The sequence below is a fragment of the Archocentrus centrarchus genome, chromosome 21, assembly GCF_007364275.1.
Source record: "Archocentrus centrarchus isolate MPI-CPG fArcCen1 chromosome 21, fArcCen1, whole genome shotgun sequence".
NCBI classification, from domain to species: Eukaryota; Metazoa; Chordata; class Actinopteri; order Cichliformes; family Cichlidae; genus Archocentrus; species Archocentrus centrarchus.
In genome coordinates this window covers 15,632,068-15,653,816 of record NC_044366.1, presented here as the reverse complement: position 1 = coordinate 15,653,816, position 21,749 = coordinate 15,632,068, and the positions used below count along the sequence as shown (strand labels likewise).

Here is a 21,749-nt window from a genome sequence, read left to right as displayed (position 1 = left end):
TTTTTAGGAGCGGCCAAGTAACTCTGCGGTTGTCAACAAGAGAGCTGTAGATTGACCACAACCGGTTAGAAAAATCTTTGTGACATGAGTCACAGCAACTGTGGTACACATTAACAGTTCGGGAAAGACAGCAGCTTGACTTGGAAAAGATTCGCTCCCAGATAATTACTGAGTGAAGCCTTTCTGCACACTGTTTCATCTAAAAGGAACTGTGTGTACACATATATATTAGTAAAAAAGCTTTAAAATGCTGATTTATTGTTTGTTGAATATACTATCAGAGCATATAGGTGACTGATGGGTGTACCGCAGAGTCATTCATGCGGAAAAATATACACTGACATTTTACATAATCCCTCAGCCTGCCCAGCTGTGTCTGTGTCTGCATTTGTACTTGAATTAAATACACTGTGGGGGTCTAATATCTCACACAGATACATTATGAGGACTCACTTCCTGATAACAAAAAGCTGGTCTTCACAAGGTAAAACATTAAACTTAAAGGTTAATACAGTGTTTTCCAGATAATGTTAGGTACAGTACTTAAAACTTGGGTTAAGGGTTGGGGCAGGGTTTGCGTAGTGATTGTGGTTGCTGAAAGATCTCAGGGCATGAATCAAAGTCAGTGCCATATACTCCTAAATGACAAAAACAAGTCTGGGCATGTGTATAAGTGAGTCCATGTGTGAATGCGTGCTGCACCTTTGTCTTCCCCAGCTGCCATTCTTTCTTGGCTTTGTCGTGAAGTGTGAGCAGCTCTAAGCAGCTCTCCTTCTCATCCTCCGAGTGGATTTTATTTGTCAGGATCATCTTGTACCTGTGGAAGAAACACATACAGAGCAGAAACCATTTAAAACAATCCTAAAACCCACTTAATCTTCTTTTTTAACTTCCCTATATATTTTGCAACTACAATAATCGACCACCTCCCTCAGTTTCGGTGGGTGCACGTATTTTTCTGACCTGGTGTAGAAGTCCTTAAAGGTTCTCCGGACAGGGAATCCAGCCCTACGAATCTTTACAGTTTCCAGCATCCCAGAGTACCTCAGCTGGTTCAGGACAACATCGCGATCAAACTGGTTGGCTTTCTGTAGTCAGTAAACAACAAAACATGTTATACACATCAAATAATGAGCAAGACATCAGTGTTTAGAATATTTGATGTCATTTTTTTTTTTTAACTTTTTTCCTCTCTCTCTCTCTCTTTTTTTTTTTAAATAATCTGCTTTGGTGCAAAATGCACAATACTGCCAAAAGTATTCAGTCATCTGCCTTCACACTCATATGAACTTGAGTGACATCCCATTCTTAATCATTAAGGGTTTAATATGATGTCGGCCCACCCTTTGTAGCTATAACAGCTTCAATTCTTCTGGGAAGGTTTTCCACAAGGTTTAGGAGTGTTTATGGGAATTTTTGACCATTCTTACAGAAGCACGTTTGTGAGGTCAGACACTGATGTTGGATGCCTGGCTTGCAGTCTCCACTTAAATTCATCCCAAAGGTGTTCTATCGGGCTGAGGTCAGGACTCTGTGCAGGCCAGTCAAGTTCTTCCACACCAAACTCGCTCATCCATGTCTTTATGGACCTTACTTTGTGCACTGGTGTGCAGTCATGTTAGAACTGGAAGAGGCCATCCCCAAACTGCTCCCACAAACTGTCCAAAATGTTTTGGTATGCTGAAGCATTAAGAGTTCCTTTCACTGGAACTAAGGGGCCGAGCCAAACTCCACCAAACTTTACACCTGGCACAGTGCAGTCAGACAAGTACTGTTCTCTTGGCAGCTACCAAACGCAGACTCGTCCATCGGATTGCCAGACAGAGAAGCGTGATTGTCACTCCAAAGAAGAAGTCTCACTGGAATGATTTTACATGACCTACAACTTTGTGGCTGAGTTGCTGTCACTCCCAATTGCTTCCCCTTTGTTATAATACCACTGACAGTTGACTGGAATATTTCGTAGCGAGGAACTTGCAACAGGACTAGCTGCGGAGGTGGCATCCTATCACGGTACCATGCTGGAATTCACTGAGCTCCTGAGAGCGACTGATTCTTTCTGACTGATTCTTCTACTGATGTTTGTAGAAGCAGTCTGCATGCTTAGGTGCTTGGTTTTATACACCTGTGGCCATGGAAGTGATTGGAACACCTGAATTCAGTGACTTGGATGCATGAGTGAATACTTCTGGCAATATAGTCAGTGTTGCAGCTAAAAACGGCTGGCACACCTATCCAAACACTCGTACTGCTGAGTCAAGTTAAACTTGAACTAAAAAGTAAATTACTATGGTGAGCACTATCATTTTACATTAACAATCAGGTTACTAAAAGGAAAACACGACACCACTGGAGAGAAACCTGAACAGTGTTGAGCAAGACATAACCAGCTGGGGTTGCCTTTTCTTTGAGGAATAATCAGCTGCATTGTTCACAGTTCTGTGTTACCAGTAATCCTTTGGGTCTACTTATCAGAGAGGATCTCTGATGTCTGCCGCCCTTCTACACAGGCTGCCTGATCACTGCTCTCTACACGAAGGCCATTTATCACCCAGAGGGCACACAGTGCTGGATAAGCCCCACACGACCACAGCATTCCTCAATGTGTCAATCTAATTACAGGCTAATGCTACTGCATGGAAACAGACATACTTACAAAAGGCACATGCGAGATTTGCATGTACTTGTGCTCATAATCAAACGCACACAAACAGGCAGCCCTCAGAGCTCTGAACTCTGCTCTTTAGCAGAGGATTTAGGCAGCTTGAAAAAGGTATGAAATGTTGATTTGCTTGAGTCAAAAAACAAGCCCTTGCCTCAGTCACATTTATCCCAAGAAAAGTAGGAGCACATAAATTACATAAATACATTCTTTGTGTGCGCGTGTCTGAGTGTATCTGCATGCATGTAATCATGTCAGAGGATTGTGCATGCCATCCTGTCATACTGTAGGATTAACAGCGGCACGGCTTGTTCCATCTTGACCAACCAAAGCCAGGTAAACGAATATAAGGGGGGAGCCAATGAGAGCAGGGGACATAACAGAGAAAGGCAGAAAAAAAAAAAAAAAAAAAGGAGTTGGGTGAGGAGAAAGAGAGCACGCAGACAACAGTGCACTTTCCATGCAAGCAAGCAAGAAGGTGTGGAATGACGTAGTGGGAGTGGGAGGTAAGGAGCAGTGAGGAGAGGACAACCACCACTCTGTGTACAATAATAACAGTAACAGAGAGAGTGTCCCTGGATTACACCACAGTCATTCACAAGGAAAATAAAGAAGCATAATATAACTGACACTCCAACTATCAACACTGGATAACAAAGATTAAGAAACAGCTTGCAGTTCTGTGGTTAAGAGCAGCAGGGGAATACAGGACTAGTAAATAAGTACCCTGCTAGCTGCACCACAGACACAGTTATGTGGTCTTATCTTGGCATTCCACTGGTGCAGCCAGATCAGTGCAGCCTTAGCAAAGCCACTGCAGCTGGAGTGGCCAGTACTGACCTTTGACCTCTGGCAAAATGACTACAGTGGTAGGAATGTGCTGGTACACAGCCCCTTTATTTGAGGAAGTACAATGAGAGCCTTTGCACCAATGTTACTAATGAACATTTGCAGTTTAAAAAAAAAAAAATGGATCATTTATATCACTTTGAGATAATCTGTGATTACAACGTGGGAGGCATAATAGCTTAAACACAACAAGACTAAATATTAACTGAGCAGCGCACAGCAGGAGGTTTGACTTCACAGGCACTGACCTTGACAGGACTTGTTTTTTTTTGTTTTTGCGATGAATGAAAATGACATGACTTACCTTGTCCATGTTTGGTTTGATGCAGCGTACAAAAAAGGGGTTGGAGGCACTTAGTGTAGCCATCAGGGAATGGAGAGAGTCCTGAAAAGCATCAGCCACAAGAGCATAAAGATGAGGAGGACAGAAAACTCAAGCATATTAATGCTTCCTCATTTATTCCCGTTTATGTTTGGTTTATTTTGTCTGCCGAACAATAAGAACACATGTCTCACTGTTCTGTACTTTGTTTACTAAGTATAAGTGGATTAGTATTAAGGTATTAGTGTAAGCAGTATTGGCAAAAATTAAGTAGAAGTACTGAGTAAATGCACTTTGGTACCTTTCATCTCTTGAAGGATTACTTAGCCCATATTTATCATAAGAGACACATAAGCACATACAAAGCCACACTCTGAGGACCCCCGAACCTCATAGACTCTTTCAGTCTCATTGTCCTTCCTATCTCAGACAGTCTGTCTCCAGTAAGGCCTGGCCTGGCAGAACTGAGTGTGATTGGCCCCTGGTTGGCCCCTCTCTGCCCAACCATCAACCCTAATCCCCTGGCTTTGGGAACTGTAGGCCAGGGCAGCCTGCCAAATCCTTCTGCGCTCCTTCTCTCCACACTACAGTTACAGCATGCTAAGCTAAGTCCTCCACTCTGCCCCCTCCTCCACCCGCAGCCCAGCTCACAACAACATATTTCACACAGCCAATCATCCTCTGCAGATCAAACACAGACGGCATTCTCCTCCCCATCTGCGTCTCCATCATTTCAAGCCTGTTTTGTATTTATGCCGCTGTACTCGCACTCATCATGCCAACATAACAAGTGTAATGTTAAGGGTTAAGTGATCACCACATGCAGCAGTATTTGGGAGACAATTGGCTCATTGTTAGTATAATGACGCAATCATAGAGTCATGTGCGGAGAACTGCAAGTGATATTTAGGTCTGCGGAGCTTCAGTCTCACCCTGAACTGTGAGCTGACAGTGGGCTTGCGTCGGGCCGTGCCCATCTTTAGGGTCTCATCTCCATTTCTGCTGCCAACACGCTCAAAGAGGTCGTAGATGAAGTCAAGCCTGCAGACAGTGCAGATGAGGGCATGTGACTGTAGACACATGAGCTCAATCACATAGGTGTGCATTCAGAATAAAGAGGAAAAAAGCATGCCGTGCTCACCTGCTGTCTTTGAGAATGAACAAGATGTCATCTCTGAAGGTGTCTCTGTTTTTCTCTAGGATTCCACGCACATCATAGAGCACCTGAAGAAATGAAAACCAAAAAGACATTGAAGAAAAACACCAAAGGAGTCAAAAGAGTTAGGATGCAAAGAAAAAAAATAAATGAATACAGCTGTGCAAATGCACTGTGCACTAGCCAAATATATTTACATGTATGTGATGCAAAAAAGCAGCCAAAAAAATCCAGTGGCTGATATTTGTAGACTCTAATATAATACTATGAAGACATAAAATTTAAACAAAAACACGACTAATTTTTGGTTCGTGTCAAAACATAAATTTAATATGCGAGATTGTGTATGTTTGGATAGCGTTGTTTACATTGCATTTGCAAATTGGCTCTCACGATCTTTAAAAAATAAAGTAACTATTCGCACTGCATGTCACATGTGCACGCATGTGACACGAGGGAGTTACAATGTCTATGAATATGCGTTTGAGGTTTGACGTAAATAAAGATAAGGGAGCAGGTGGCGGCGGGGGCAACTCGTCGGGCTCAGCAGAGGGCGTCACCTGTTCTGTTCAGTTCAGCTCTGCAGTATTCCTAAGCTCACCCTGATCCACAGGGATATACTCAGAGTTTATGTTTGCTGCAGACACACTAATTACACTCCAGTGCTGTTTTAATGGAATAATCTCATATAGAAGGCTCTCTGCGTCACTCAGTTTCAGGTTTGTTAACTCAGACAGTTAACCGGGGTGGTCTTGTGATTCTAACTGGGTTTGTCTGAAGAATTATGCAAGTTTACATACAGTACCCGACTGAACATAGTTTACGTATGTTCAAGATGGCATTTGCACTATTAATAAAAGGTAAGCTTTGTTTTGGTCAACTTCATGTCTGTCTTTCAAATTACACTGCTCTTCTCTGGCACCGAGCAGATAATCTAATCTGTGGGGAGATGCTACGATTTCCTCCAGTAAACTCAGCAACATTTCAAATAACAAACAGAGCTTTCAGAGAGGAGACTACACTGTCGAGAGAGAGAAAGAGAGAGAGAACAACTGGCTGGCTTGGCAGCGCCTGTCTTCTCTGGACCAGGTCATTACCATAGCCATCCTTGCCAGGCTTGTGACTGAGCTACCCCACTTGCACTGAGGAGACCTTGTCTGAGGCAGGCTTCATAAAGCCATTCTTTATATGAAAGCGAATCTTTCTCCTTTGCTCCACATCGCATCCCCTGTCCTATTCAATCACTGCATTTGTTCCTCTGCCCTGATATATTTTTGCCCTTTCCTACATTCACATCAGGAGTAATTTCCATCATCACATAAGCAAAGGAAGGAGAGGACGATTATAAAGCTGTTTCTCCTGACTCAGGGAAAAAGATAGCGGAGGAGGCGTAAGGCATCAACATCCTGCAGCAGATTTTGGCTGCCCATCCAACATCTACCTCACTTCCCCAAAACGAATAATTCAGAGAGCAAAAGAAGCTGGTGTAGTGTGTGGATGTGTGTGAAAGTGTTGTTGAATACCTCTCCAGCGTAGTGCTTAATGCCAAACTGGTGATCGGTTACTCTGGGCTTGACATAGTATGGGTTTGTCTGGGGGAGAAAGGACAATATAGAAATCACACTGACATCCACTCAATTAGTTATAAGGAAATTAAGCAGAAGACACTGTACACTGAATCCACCAAGACAATAAAATGACTGATGGCATATCCAGGGTTGCAATAACTGGTCTACTAAAAAAAACAAAAAAAACAATGTAATATATTTACAGTAACAATGATTTCAAGAACTGACCATACAGAAAAACATCCTAGTTCCCTCCTCACTGTACAAGATGACTATAGCATTGCGTGTCAATTTTTTTCATAGCCATTTTGCCCTAAACTTGTAGCAATAATATGGCTTTGTTTAATCCTTTAAAGACAGAGTTCACAAAATCACCTAAATAACCATTAATACGATGAATGTTTACATCCTGCAAACATTAATCGTGCAGTTATGAGCATGAATCTCTAGTCACTTCTAAATGCAGGTTTCTTTCTTGATAGCTGGGTGTGGTTTGGCCTACAAGTCAGAGGAAAAACATGGACATTTGATTTTGGGGTGAACTGCCCCTTTAAACAGTGTTGATACCCTTTTCCCTGTGTATTTCCTGCTTTTCTTTAACTTTCTTTTTGCTTTGGTTACTTTATTGCTTTGATTTTGTTTTGCTAGTCTTTGCTGGATTTTTTCCCGATTTCTTAATGACTCTCAGATACTGTTCATCTGCTGTAGATAGTTTTTGTTGTTTAGAAAATATAAAAATCACAATGACCGTTGTGCTTTGTGAGATATTGATTTTTCTACTGCCAATGTGTTTTACTCAACTTCCTTTCTATTTTCATTGTGTTTTATTTAAATTCTGTTGTGTTTTGTGTGTTTTTGCAGCATTTTTCTATTTGCTCCTGTTTTCTTAAGTTGCAATGCATTTGAACTCTCAGGGCCTCCGTATCTACCTTGTCCACTTGCTTCAATTAACCCACCCCTCCCCGAATCATCTTTGTGCAGATTCAAATAAAGAAATTGGAACAAATGAAGTGTTTTTGTGACAGGCTGCTAGTAAAAAACTGCCTAAAGATACAATTTAAAATTGGTTCCTTGTTGAGTTAGGCGTAGATGCAACACTGGTTCATCCCTTGAATTAGGTGCCTCTTTTATGGTTGAATGATTCCTAGGTCAGTGTTAAGTGGCTTAACACAAAAAAACACAAATTAATTCCTCTAAAAATAGGTACAAGGACTGGACAGAAAATGAGTGAAAAAGCAGCCACTCTCCAAAGAAAAACTTTGAAAAACCTTCAGAAAGCCTGGAGAACTACTGCTCAGTCAAGACCAATTCAAGAATTACAAGAAAGTTTGGATCCTTGGAAGCAAAAGGTGACCAGCTCAAGAATTCTGCACAGTACTGTATATACTGAAAGAGTTTATATCTATTTTGGTGAAATTGTAAAACTTGAGTTTAAAAACTATTAAAATGCATGAATAAATAATTAAAAAATGCAAAATACATTCTAACATTTGTGAAACCAGAAATTTAAATAATAATTACTACAAGTATCGATTAATTTTACACCAAACAGCCAGCATGTTTGGAACCACTTGCATGATATGACACAAATGTCTCATCATGACCTTAAAACATAACACATGGATCCGCACCCAAGCAAACGCTTCAGGGCGAGGTCATGCGGTTCTTAGGTCTCACTCTGTAACGCTCTTGTTTTTTCCATCAGCCATAGAAAACTCTTTTCTCCTGCACACAATGCTGGTCAGACCTAGAGAATGGCTGATCACATTTCAGCATTATTGTGTTCATATGCCGGAGCGCCCGGGGGTGTGTACGAGCGCTGCACAGACATTCAATGCAACAGGCGATTCATCAGCCAGTACAGAGGTTTAACTCTTTGAGGCCGTCTGAGCTGGTGGGCGGTGAAGGCATTTCCCCAGCTGGGGTTAAGGAGCTTTGGTGGACGGATATGGGTCATTTTTATGGCTTTGCTGTCTGTCTGGGAGGGATAGGGTACGCTTCTGCATGTGTAAGGGATCCATGTAGGTTTTCATGTGTGCGTGTGGACTCACTGCGTGTCGGCTGTGTAGCTTCTCCAGAAGGGTGTAGTCGGTGCCTTTGGGGAAGCGACTCTCCTCATTGATAAGAGCCAACATGCCCAGTTTCTAAAGGGGAGACAGACAGACAGAGAGAAAGCGCAAAGAGAGTGAAACACACCAAAGTCATGATGGAACTAGTTATAATCCCATTGGGGCACATCTGGCAGCTTTTACTATAACAATACATACAGGAAACAGCAACATTATTCATTCAATGTTCTTTTTTCTACTTAGAAAGAAAGAGGAGGCACTTTGTTCACCAGGACAGTTTCACATCTTATAATGAAGTAAAATCAGACCTATATGTGAGGATAAAGTGGCTGTAGTGTAGTGTTTCCTCTAAACTAGCCAAGTTTGTGATTTTAAACCAGAAATCTTTCAAACACTTATGTAGAGGCTCAGTTTTAACGTCATTATAAGTATGGTGGTAATATAACACAAATTCATGCTTTACTTAAACCATACCTCTAACCACTGACTAGTGTACATTACTGTGCAAACAACATGCAAAATGAGACTATATAATGATAGACTGGGAGATGGGAGTCAGTGTAAGCACAGTGCGGCGTCTGGGTCAGCCCGCTCTGGCTGGTGGTTAGCGGTCTGTCCTGGTGATGACTTTGCTCTCTCAGGGTCTGACTGTCTGTTACCTTTTCTATGAGATCCAGACATTCGGCATTATCCATCCAGTCTATGGCTTCCCACTGAATCCCCTCCCTGTGAAGACAAACACCCACACAGACAGACACACCATGTAAATACATAAACATCAACAACCAGGAAGACACAATGGCTGCATTATCCAGTGCGAGCATGTGATGAAATGAGCCATGTCCAGGCTGCTGGCCCGTTGTACCAGAAAACAACTGGCTGCGGGAGAAAGTGAGGCATTTCCAAACATCTGGCAATTTGCCTGCATGATCATAAGAAGGCTGAAGCCCCCACCCCCAGTCATGTGTGTCTGCACTGTCTACATTTTCCACTGCATCCATCCATGTATAGGACTACGCTGTACAAATATATTGCTTAGGTATATAAAAAGTGTCTGACCGGTTGTACTCCAGCTGCTCCAGGGAGAAGATGTGCTTGTTGAAGTATTCCTGGAGTTTCTCATTTGCATAGTTGATGTTAAATTGTTCAAACCGGTTCACCTACAGAATGCAAGAAGATGATTTCAGTGCCATCAGGAGCACAGCTTTAATATACCCTCCAGACCTATAAAACACTGAGTAAATACACTCACCAGCCACTTCATTAGGTACACATGTACAACTGCTTGTTAACACAGATATCTAATCAGTCAGTCAATCACATGACAGCAACTCAGTGTATTTAGGCATGTAGACATGGTCAAGACAGCCTGCGAAAGTTCAAAACGAGCATCAGAATGGGGAAGAAAGGAGATTTAAGAGACTTTAAACGTGGTGTGGCTGCTGGTGCCAGATGGGCTGGTCTGAGTATTTCAGCAAATGCTGATCTACTGGGATTTTCCCACACAACCATCTCCAGGGTTTACAGAAAATGGTCCAAAAAAGAGAAAACAGCATTATGGCAGCAGTTCCCTGGGTGAAAATGCCTTGTTGATGTCAGAGGTCAGAGGAAAATAGTCAGACTGCTTTGTGCTGATAGAAAGGCAACAGCGACTCAAATAGCCGCTCATTACAACCGAGGTACGCAGAAGAGCATCTCTGAATGCAAAACAAGTCAAACCAACCTTGAGGCGGGTGGCCTATATTGTAGCACCATTGGACCATACACGGTGCCACTCTTGTCAGCTAAGAACAGGAAACTTAGGCTACAATTTGTGTGGGCTCACCAAAAGTGGATCACAGAGGACTGGAAAAACATTGTCTGGTCTGATGAGTATCGATTATGGATCCATCCTGCCTTCTATCAAGGACGGTGTTGTAATGGTGTGGGGGACATTTTCTTGGCACAGTTTGGACCCCTTAGTACCAACTGAGCACCATGCCACAAAGCTCAGATCATCTCAAAGCGGTTTCTTGAACACTGCACTCAAATGGTCTCCACAATCACTAGATCTGAATCCAATAGAGCACCTTTGGGATGTAGTGGAACAGGGATTCCCAACATGGATGTGCAGCTAAAAAATCTGCAGCAACTGTGTGATGCTGTCATGTCAATATGGACCAAAATGTTTCCAGCACCTTGTTGAATCTACGGCACGAAGAATTAAGACAGTTCTGAAGGCAAGAGGGTCCAAGCAGGTACTAGCATTGCATACCTAATAAAGTGGCTAGTGACATGAAGTGATCAGGCTTGTGGTTAAAAATACATTTTCTCAGTCGTTTTTTAATTCATTCCCTCTAAAGAAAAAACATGAATGAACAGAAACCATGGTCCTGGGAAACTGTTAAACTGTTGTAGATCTTATTATCAGCATTAAAAAGGGTGGCATACTTTCAGGCTGTCAGTGTGTGTGTGTGCAGGAATGTGGTTTTATTCCAGACATGACTATCGTGTTTGTAAATCCTGACTGAAGCACAAGACGACATCTTTTTTGCCAAATTGACAGCACTAAAAAGAGCACAGATGAGGAAAAAATACAAAAATTTTACAAAATGTTTTGGTAGAATAATTTGTGTTGGTAGTCAGAATGTGCCAGAGAAGGATCAGTTTTTTTTTTTTTTTTGGTTCAACAAATGGCCTTTCACCTCAAAGTTCTCAAAGCCAAAGATGTCCAAGATGCCGATGGACTTAAAGTTGTCTTTCCCTTTGATCTTCTGGTTAATCCTCATTATGATCCAGGAGAAACACTGAGAATAAAGCGCCATGGCCACAGAGTCCCGCGAGTCCACTGCCTGTGGATCAGGACACAAAGAGACGGAGGGAGTATCATGTACACCCAGTCAGGCATAAATTTAAAAAAAAAAAAAAAAAAGGAAACTTTAGAGACTGTAACCTAAACACAACATTTATGACTGTACAGTAAACATTTCATCAGTTTTATCAGATGGCGGTTAAAGAGGTTAAAAACAAAGATATGTTTGGACTGCTTCACTGCTAGTGTGTGTGAGGCCTCAGTTCCATAAAACAAATAGTGGCTTGGAGACAAAGGTGTGTTATGTCAGTGTCTGTCTGCAGTTAAGACGATGTCTGTTTTCACAACAGACAGCAGTTTTTTTTGTTTTTTTTTAATCACCTACATATCTTCAGAGTGACGCACTGCACTGTAACATTAGGGAAGGAAAAAAAAAAAAACAGTGAAAACAACGAACTGGAATAAAAGCATAAATGTGTTTCATGATTGCCTCGATATTTCAATCCTGCTTTTGTTTGTTTTTTGAGGAAATGACACCTACTCCGTTACACTTTCCCACAGGGACAGAAAGACCATTTAAAGATGATTTACTTCAACTGCTTATAGCTTAGATTTCTGTCCCACTACATTTCAGAAGGAGCTTTTGTATTGTTTTCACCTCTATATTTATCAGATGTCAAGTGTTTGACAAAGTAAAATTTTACATTAAAAATATGAACATGTGCTCTTCTTTCTGATTTCACATGCATTTTTCTGACAATAGATCTTCGCAGCTGTGGCTCAGGAGATGGAGCCGCAGTTGCTTACGGTTGGTGGTTCGATCCCCAGCTCCAGTCTCTATCCTTTGGCGAGCTGCGCCCCAATGCATCCACTGGAGAGTGAGTGTCGATTTTTTTTTTTCTTTCTGAATCGTTGGCACAGTTACCTTACACTGTGTGTCAAGCTCTTTGCATTCAGGGGCCACATGCAGGCCAGAGTTGCTGGCCAGACCCCTGAAAATGACAACACCAATGAAAATGACAGAAGTGCATTCTGAAATCCTTCAAATTAAATGAACCATCCATTTTCAAAACAGATGACGAATGGTCTCAAATATCCTAAGACAAATAAGAATGTGTCACTGTTTCCACATTCAACCAGTGCACTGTCATTTCAAGGAAACTGTCCCAGTTCATGAGAACACATCTACAGGACTCCTTGGCCTCAGCGTCTTACTTCAGTGTAGTATGGAAGGCCACGGGTAATGTCTTTGTCATTAGTACAACTGCAAAACCAATGACTCAGCCCTCAGGCTTAGGATGAAATTAACAGTTCAGACAAGGACTCTCGTGAAGTATTCATTCTTAACGTGAACACAAGGCTTCTTTCTAAAATACAGTGAAAAGTTTCAAAATTACACTCTCCCTCTCTGCAATTTTTATACTCTGGATCCAAACTGCCAGATCCTTCAGCGGGATGGTTCTGGCCCACAGTTTGGCATGAATTCATAAGTAAAAACTAAACTGAAACTGTCCAACTCATTATTCCAACCAAGACTGATGAGAAGTCCAGTGGTTTTTTTTTTTTAAGCACACATAGTTTCATGGCCACTGAGAACAATCAATTCACACAGGAAGACCTTACAAACAAACCGACATATAAGAACATGACCTGTTTAATTAATAACTTGACACATTATTTCTCAGTGGTTCACAGGATAGATGCTACAGTGTGAACAAAAAAAAAATCTACCTCCCGTCACCATTTGTGTCAAGGGTAATTTTCTGCAGCTGCCGCTGAGACAGTCTTTCTGCCTGTGTATGAATATACAAAGACTGAGCTTGCCAGCTACACTTCCTCGACAGGTATTGTGCTTGATTTAAAAACAAAACAAGAGTGCGGCCGTGTGTACTTTATTCAGAGCCACAATGCTCCTGGGCTTTTGAGTAATCCATCATGCCCAGTCACCTCATGCGACTACTGGGAGCGAAAGGACCGCCGCTGGCTCCAGGATCTCCGTCACGGGGGTGAGAAGAATGGCTGTTTGTCCAGGACAGGGGTGGGGAGGGGGGCTACTGCTGGCAGTTGTGAGGGGGAGTGACCCCTGGCTGTTGTGAGAAGAGGTCTTTCTTGCCGACTCTAGGTCTGGAATAATGAACTCTATTAAGAGACAAGTTGCTTCAAAGGCCAGGCAGAGCAAGCAGCAGCAGGGTGACAGCACAAGACTCTTTGTCTGCTGATGAAAAGCTGTCTTGTAGCTTTCGTGTCTCGGTGATAATAATAAAGGTCCTCCCTGCATATTCACTGACATTTATGAGTGTGAGTGGGCCGACGGGTTGAGCTCAGCCAAGAAGGGATTGTGGCATGTGTGTTCTTGTGGCATATGGTAAAAAGGACAACACATGCAGATGAAGGCTTGCACAATATTTACAGTATTACAGACTGCAACACAGACATTTGAAGCTAGCGTCTTAGTGCCCGGCTGCACTGCCTCCAGAGGAGAAGACCCTCACTTCACCCTCAATCACTGGTTTTGTAGTGCTTTTGACTCAGATCACTATCACGATGGCTTTATTGTGCCTGGAATCTGGCAGACAAAAAGCAGGAAATGGCTGGGAGTCACGCAAAGGGATCTGGAAAGGCATGTGGTGGAGTGCGTCAGAGAAAGGCCGTGTGTGTGTGTGTGTGTGTGTGTGTGTGTGTGTGTGTGTGTGTGTGTGTGTGTGTGTGTGTGTGTGTGTCAGTCACCAGGACAGGCAAGGGAGAAGAGTGAGGACAGAGGGCAAGAAATATGGATAGAGCAGAGCCCCCGATCTTAAAATTATACACTGAATTCTGGGAAATAAGTGCAAATGCTTTAGTTCTGTTTCTGTGTCAACTGTGTCATTCATGTAATGAGAAACAGTTGGGCTGGATGTGTTGTTACCTGCTCCACAGTGAGGGGAGAACAGATCTCCTCTCCTCTGAGGATCATGGAGCGTTGGGTCAACACCTCCGACAACTGGAAGGAGTCGAGACCGAGCAGCTCACTGACGTTACTGACCACTGGAACACAGACACACAAATGTACATTTAAGTGTATGTATAACTTATGGCAACAGTTTAGGTGACTTCTGTTGATGTTAAACAATAGATGTGGCAAATAACACAGCAATCCTATACCATCTATAGAGCACTCTACTCTGCAGGCTGGGCTGTAGTCTTGTGCAGTCACTGTAGTTCACAGGTTCTTTGGAAAAGAGGTTGGACACAGCAAACAAAGGAGCCTTAAGCTCATGTTACAGCCTGTTTAGTGCTCTGTCTGCTGGTGCAATGTCAGTCAAATTCAGGGCAATGAGGAATACTACAGAGCTGTCTAAAATCACTGATAAACCAGTTATCTGGTTTATCAGAAACAACTGGACTGAGTTCAATAGAAAAATGTTTTTCCACTGTTTGATAAAGCCTGCATAGCTTGTGTATTTGATCTCAGCACTAAAACCACTGCTTGGTTAGTGTTTTCATACAAGAATTTCCCTTACATTGATATCATCCGATCATCTAAAAAAACACAAGCAAAAGAAGTTGCAAATAAATAAACCAACAATTGTAGTATAAAATTAAATAGTTGAGAATGTGTCACTAAAAAGTTCATTCAGTACAGGAAGCTTTAATACGCTAAACTGTATCATCGTCTGTTTAAAATGTTCCTGCGTTTGCATTTGTTCATCTAAAGCGTGCTGACAAAACCGCGTACAAACTGCAGTCTGTGGATTCTATTTTAGCTTATCTAGTTGCAGCACAGTGGTTATCCTTGTCATCTCACTGCTATACTGCTTCTAATCGGTGATTTTCAGTAAGTTTGAGTAATATGGTACACACTAAGACTGTGTCATCAGTATCAGCCTAAAAGGAGCATAGACCCAGGAAGTGACTGTGTGGTGTTACTTCATCTGTGATGCTAAGTGGGTTGAGCTCAATTTTGAGGCAAGCAATTGAGGCACCAACCAACAGAAGTGACTACTACTGAAGTGCACAAACGTATAGTAGGGTTTTCTACACAAAGTGATGGGTGATGATAGAATCACCTATTATATGGATGAAGCTTAACACACAATGCCTAGTAGATCTGGTACTATATATTTTTGTCTTAATTCCTTATTTTACCTCCTTTGGAAGTGATCTGAGCTCCACCAGCAGTCATGAACTCAATATTGCCCATCTGGAGGACAGCCGAAAGCAGCTTGAACACGTCTCTGATTTCCTCCTCAGTGAATTCCATCACTTTCAAAGCTTCCTACAACACAAAGTTAAACAGAAATGTCACAGTGAGGAATGCTGAAACAAATTAAATCCATTAAACTTCATTTTGTTTTCCGTACAACAACCTATAAACCGGAGCCGTGGCGTTATCAAATGAGTTTACCTTAGGCTCATGTTTGCTGGAAGTGAGGTCTTTGATTTGTCAGTGTTTCATGAAAAAGGGCTACAGCGCCCTCTGGAGGGTAAGAAAATGATGTACAATAAAAGTAAAAAACGAAAAGGCAGTCCTTTTTTTTCTCACCATCACACTGTTGAAAAGCTGTTTGTCATCCAGACTGCTGTCCTGCACGCAGCCTGACTGACTCAGGTAGTGATATGACTCAGGACCTTCAGACAGGAGGTACATATCTGTAACACAGAAAGACACAAAGGAAATGTAATAAATTGTAAACACAAACAACTCAAACAGACAACAAGGAGTTATTAACTCAGAGATAACATTTTAGCTGTAGAGATGCCTGAAAGTATATATTTTCAGGATTTTCACATAGTAGTCATATGTTTTCAATAAATAGGAGCCTAAAGGTGTTTAGATGGGGATTATAATTAGTCACGGACTCTATAAAAGCCAACCTCTGTGGTCCCTGTCTGCTCCTGCTAACAGCGAGTAGAAGATGTGGTAGTTTCTTTCACCAGGATTCTGTCGGACCACGCGGTTCTTGGAAAGAGAGCACGGTTAGAAAATCTGAATGGGTTATTCCGATCACTTTATTAAACACTGGTGTCATTAAATAAGATTTGCTGAAGGTTCTGAACGTTTCATCACAAACACAATATAAACTTACCTTTTCCAGCAAATCTGACAGTTGAAAGTCAAGGAAAAATTACAGGGACTCGATCATCTGTGCAAAACACAATCTTCACAGTACGTGAGAGTACATTTGTGAAGGATACAATCGATGATGCAGCCTCCCTGGATGTTTCCATTCTGGGAAAAGTGGAGCTGTATGAACTTCCCGAAGCGGCTGGAGTTATTGTTGTACACAGTCTTAGCATTCCCAAACGCTTCCATGATGGGACTACGGAATATAGATCATCAAGCAAATAAATAACTCAAGTTTATCAAAGAAGCCTTTAAAATGTATGAGGTGACTGCACATTGCACTCTTCTACACCAAAGGTGATGTGGATCCAGTTACAGTTTTAAATTATCATTTCCTGCAGCCACGATGAAAACATTTTTGGTATTTGAATAAAATATAGGACACAAAGATACTCATGTTGAGTTTCCACAAAGAACTAACAAGTTAACTTCACTGCAACAAGAATATTTGAAAGAAAGCTAATTTTAAAAAAAAAATCTATTTTAACATGCAAATATTTTTAATTGAAAAAAAAAAATCAAATAACCTAAACGTGCAAAACACCACAAATAATTACTGTGCAAATAAAACATGTACCACTGCGGTGGGTTTCATATAGTACCTGCTCTGGACGAGGGCCTGCTCCACCCTGGTTGTCCTCTCTGACAGAGGAGTACCTGCTGAATTTTGACTCATCACTGAAAGAAACTTCAGCAGCAGCTTGGTGCTCTCTGTCTTCCCAGCACCACTCTCCCCACTGAAAAGGCAAAAAACAGAGGAGAGGATACGTGATCTGTTCAACCTTCCCAGCCATCTATTTTCTTAACCACTTATCCAGTTCAGGGTGAACCCTTTGAACCGAGGACATTCTTGCTGTGATTCAACAGTGCTACAACCCTATTCTTTACTATATCTATGTGTGCAGTTATTTTTGGGAAATGCCATCCAAAATTCAATACAGAACATTTTTCAGATGGAACTATCTGTTAAGTCCTCTTTAGTCCTCATAAAGAGAACTTTATTCATTATTCCACACTGTTAATAAGATGCTGCAGCCGATAATTTTGCAGTGGCGGGACTCATCCTCACCTGATGAGAACACACTGGCTGTCGTGTCTCTTCCACAGGCAGCGGTAGCACTCGTTGGCCACAGCGAAGATATGAGGACGCAGCTCCCCCATCTGATGTTTGCTGTACAAGTCGACAGCAGCGCCATCGTACAGGCCCACTATCTGCTTATAGGGATTTACTGCCGCCAGAATGGAACCGATGTTGGTCTGAGAACAGACAGATGAATGGGATAAATTAAAAAAAAAAAAAAAAGAAGAAAGTCAGAAAAAAATGTGGTATGAAAGAACACATTAAAATTTACAACTCTTAACACTTTGCCAATCATTGGCCTTTGGTATGAGCTCCATAACACAGTTGCTGAATACCCTGGTTCAATAGATTCACTCAGTACTTTCCTCCAACACAGTACCTGCATTCAGTAATAGTATTAAACTAGTGCCTATGGCCTAGTTTGCTGTAAGGACGATAATATTTTAGGATCCGTTGCTCCTGCTTGGGTAATGCGCTTTGGGAAAAAAAGTCCCACACAAAAGTGTGTTTGTGGGTCATCCTTCCACACAGTGTTACTGTTCTCCAGTGCCATGCAGTCAAAGTGGGCAAATGCTCCGAGATGAGTTCAGGAGATAGGATTTTCTAAAACATAGTTAACGTGTGTCTGTGGGGAGCGATTATTTTAATAAAGCCCGGATAATATTTCCGTGGAAGCCCAGAGCTTTACTTTGAAAGCTATCCAGGGAGAATAGGTGAAACAAACGGAATAGAAATCCAGTCCTGAATACACTCATTGAGGTTCACTTGATTCCAGAGTTAATCTGGATTTTGCGTTTTTAATATTATTATACATCATCCTGACCTCAGTCCTCTTAGTTTGTTCCTGTATAACTCAGATTATTTTCCAGTACATAAATATATCCTTCCCTTTTGGAGAGTTCTATTTTTCACTATTCCTCACATTACCAATTCCCAGGAAAATGCACTGTTAAACATCACAATGGAGCCATTGATTTCATTTATCTACCGGTACAAGCTAATGTGCTCACAGATGAACACTTACATAGATGCTGTCTTTCTGGTAGCGCAGAAAGAGATTGTGCATGATTGCAGCTTCGTGGAGCTCTGCCAGTGTGGACATGTCTTCTACTCCATGGATGCTGCTGGGGTGCATTGGGTACACCATCTCCCTGTTGAGCTCTTCGTTCTGTAGGCAGATCACCTGTAACAGCCAAAGGCACACGTCAAGACATCAGTCTGTCACAACATCAGTCTTCCACTGCATGCTGTTTAAATTTTTAATACCTGATTTAAAAAATTATGCCCCCACAATTCTTATTTCTGAATTGGAGAAAAAAACGCTTTGCAACACTTTACCAGCACAACAAATTGCCTCATGCACATTTTTGGTATCTCTAATCACAACTAACAAAGGCAGCAAACAGCCAGCTACATGATTCAACAAAAACAAGTCATGTCCAGGTCACTTTTAAGATGTTAATCAAACTCCTGTCACAACATCAGTCTTCCACCGCATGCTTTGGAGACAGGCAGATCAGAAATATCACACAGGAATAACTGAGGTGAAATAAGATAGACTGCATCCCTGATATGCGCCTGTCTGTGCCTGCTGCCAGCATACCAGGCAGGAAGAGAGCCCCTGTCATATTCATGCCCAGACCTCTCTTTTATCACCTCTCTCTGGGTGAAAAATGATTGATATCTAACAGTATTTTTTTTTTTTTTAAACAATGGAAGTGAAAGAGTGAAAGATAAGGAGTTGCATAAACCAGCATAGGCTTGCAGATTTTTTTTAGATATCATAACTCTAATGCACAAGATAAGATAGAAAGTAGAGAGACCACAATTATGTTGGTCACCTGATGGGAAATGATGCGCAGATACTGATGGACAAGAGGCTGTGATTGTTGCATCCCGATGCACTACTGCTGCTCTCCTGGCATATTCTTGCATGTCGAAGGAGATACTGGGTCTCAGTGAAATGCTGAGTCAGCACAGGCTGGTTGCTGGGGCTGCTAACTGACTGTAGTCAAACATTCGAGGCTCTGTTGGTTCTTTGAAAGTAGTACTAAAGAACATGAGGTAGACCTACTGCATCAAATCTTTTCTTTAATGGAGCCCTTATTGTTAAGAACCTACAAATTTAATGAGTCGAATCATAAATGGAGAAGAAAGGGGTTAGATAAAAGGCTTTATCAGAGCAGAGTCAAATCAAAAACACTCTCTGAACCAAGCTGTATAACGTAAAGCCCTCGTCTTTACACCAAAATATTTGATCATAAAGGTCGGGACATGGTCAGCAACAATACACAGGGAGAGTGTGGTGCTTAAATGATGTTCACTTGGTACTAAGGCCCAAAGTGTACCAAGAAAATATCCCCGACAGCAGTACACAATCATCGGCAGCCTGAACTGTTGATACAAGGATGGATCTATACTTTCATGTTGTTTATACCAAATTCTGACCCTACCATCCAAATGTCACAGGAGAAATCCAGACTCATCACATCAGGCAGCTTTTCTCCAGTCAAAATTGGACAAATTCTATAGTCCAAATGTGGTGAACCTGTGTGAATTGTAGCTTCAGTTTCCTGTTCTTAGCTGACAGGAGTGGCACACGGTGCGGTCTTCCGCCCATCTGCTTCAACGTTTGATGTGTTGTCCATTCAGAGATGCTCTTCTGCATACCTTGATTGTAGCAAGTAGTTATTCACGCTCCTGTTGATTCCTATCTGTTTGAAGCAGTCTGGATATTCTCCTCTGACCTCTGGCATCGACAAGGTATTTTTTTCCCAGAGAACTGCTGCTCACTGGATATTTTCTCTTTTTTAGGCCATTATCTGTAAAACCCTAGAGACAGTTGTGCGGGGGAATGTTTCACACAGCCATTAGAGAATGGGTGTATGCTGAGAAAAATGCACAATAACAATGCAGTCATTAGTGTTGCTGTGTTTATAAATGAGTGAAGACCTAAGAGAGAAGGCAGCATGTGCAATGATGTCATCCAGTGAGCAGAAGTTTGCAGATTTGCAGCCAGATGTCCCTCAACATTTGGCTTTAACCCCACCCTCTCCTTTGGCAAATTGGTACAGATTCACAACAGGGCCTGAGTGACTAATAAATTAGACAAGCTTTCACTTGTAATATATCCATAGCCAGCATTAGCATTTTACACTCAATTACAGCAGCCACTTAATGGGATTGATGCCATTTTTAACACCCAGGCTCCGGTGGATTTCTTCTGTAGATGTCATCATACCAAAACATTTTTTTAAGATAATTACTGAGACTTCAAAATGAAAAACTCGATTTGGAAAGTGGTTCTGCTGTCACCGATGATACTGTGTCCGACACCCACGCAAACATACCACAGATCTCTACAATAACGCCTCAAAGTTCAAAGTAGCTTTAAGGTGGCTGGGAGCAAAGTTAATACAGGTTAACACACCGCAACGAGAAGCAGCGGGACGAGATTTCAATTTCACCTCAAGTTTCAAAGGAGGAAAACAAAGTGAGCGCGCCCACCGCTCCTTTGCCAGAATATAACACAGGGAGATGAATTACCTGTTCACATTTTTGTGTGTGTGAGGGCATGTATTGGGTGTTTGTCTGCCTCTGCATTACATTATGACCTTGTTTCTGGTCTTCTTTGAATAATTTGGAGCTCAGATTTCACAGAGCAAGATACAGGGACTTTTTTCCTACCTGAAACATCAGAGATACCCAAGGAAAACTGAGCTGGAATTTTCAGCATCAAAAGGTTTCACATTCCTGTGTTTTGCCCCAATGTGGTCTTAGTTTAATTGTTGGTTGCTTTCCTGTGAGAGAAGTCTCCTAAAAGCCACAATAAATAATTAAATAATTTATTGACTGAACAAGTTCCTGTGGGAAAAAAAAACTCACTTAGACACATGGATTGTTTTTGCCATTTGCATTTTCATCCTTTTAACCCTCAGTTTGAATTTACGGTCAAAAATGTTAAGTCGGCAAATTTAAGTCATATCCTTTCAGATCAGGCATCCCTGCGACCACAATGCCTGCTTCATGGATGGAGGAGGTGGGCAGCATCATCACCGTTAATGATTCGAGTGGTGTGATGATGGAAGCTATTTCATGCCACTTACAACAACATGTGATTCACCATTGATTATCAAAGCTGTCTGCG

General features: G+C 41.8%; 1 protein-coding gene across 1 annotated transcript in view; it reads right to left on the bottom strand.

Moving 5' to 3' along the window:
• myo10l3 (myosin X, like 3) overlaps positions 1-21,749 on the bottom strand; it is a 61,033-nt gene that overhangs the window by 14,839 nt on the left and 24,445 nt on the right. The window contains exons 3-21 of the mRNA XM_030758038.1: positions 18,627-18,785; positions 17,591-17,778; positions 17,124-17,258; positions 16,593-16,717; positions 16,484-16,497; positions 16,272-16,356; positions 15,940-16,046; positions 15,543-15,672; positions 14,323-14,441; positions 11,311-11,457; positions 9,686-9,786; positions 9,286-9,352; positions 8,609-8,701; positions 6,513-6,581; positions 4,975-5,057; positions 4,766-4,874; positions 3,816-3,896; positions 964-1,088; positions 703-817 (exon numbers count right to left, since the gene is read on the bottom strand). Of these exons, the coding sequence (XP_030613898.1) occupies positions 703-817; positions 964-1,088; positions 3,816-3,896; positions 4,766-4,874; positions 4,975-5,057; positions 6,513-6,581; positions 8,609-8,701; positions 9,286-9,352; positions 9,686-9,786; positions 11,311-11,457; positions 14,323-14,441; positions 15,543-15,672; positions 15,940-16,046; positions 16,272-16,356; positions 16,484-16,497; positions 16,593-16,717; positions 17,124-17,258; positions 17,591-17,778; positions 18,627-18,785 (2,052 nt within the window). The remainder of the gene's footprint in view (positions 1-702; positions 818-963; positions 1,089-3,815; positions 3,897-4,765; positions 4,875-4,974; positions 5,058-6,512; positions 6,582-8,608; positions 8,702-9,285; positions 9,353-9,685; positions 9,787-11,310; positions 11,458-14,322; positions 14,442-15,542; positions 15,673-15,939; positions 16,047-16,271; positions 16,357-16,483; positions 16,498-16,592; positions 16,718-17,123; positions 17,259-17,590; positions 17,779-18,626; positions 18,786-21,749) is intronic.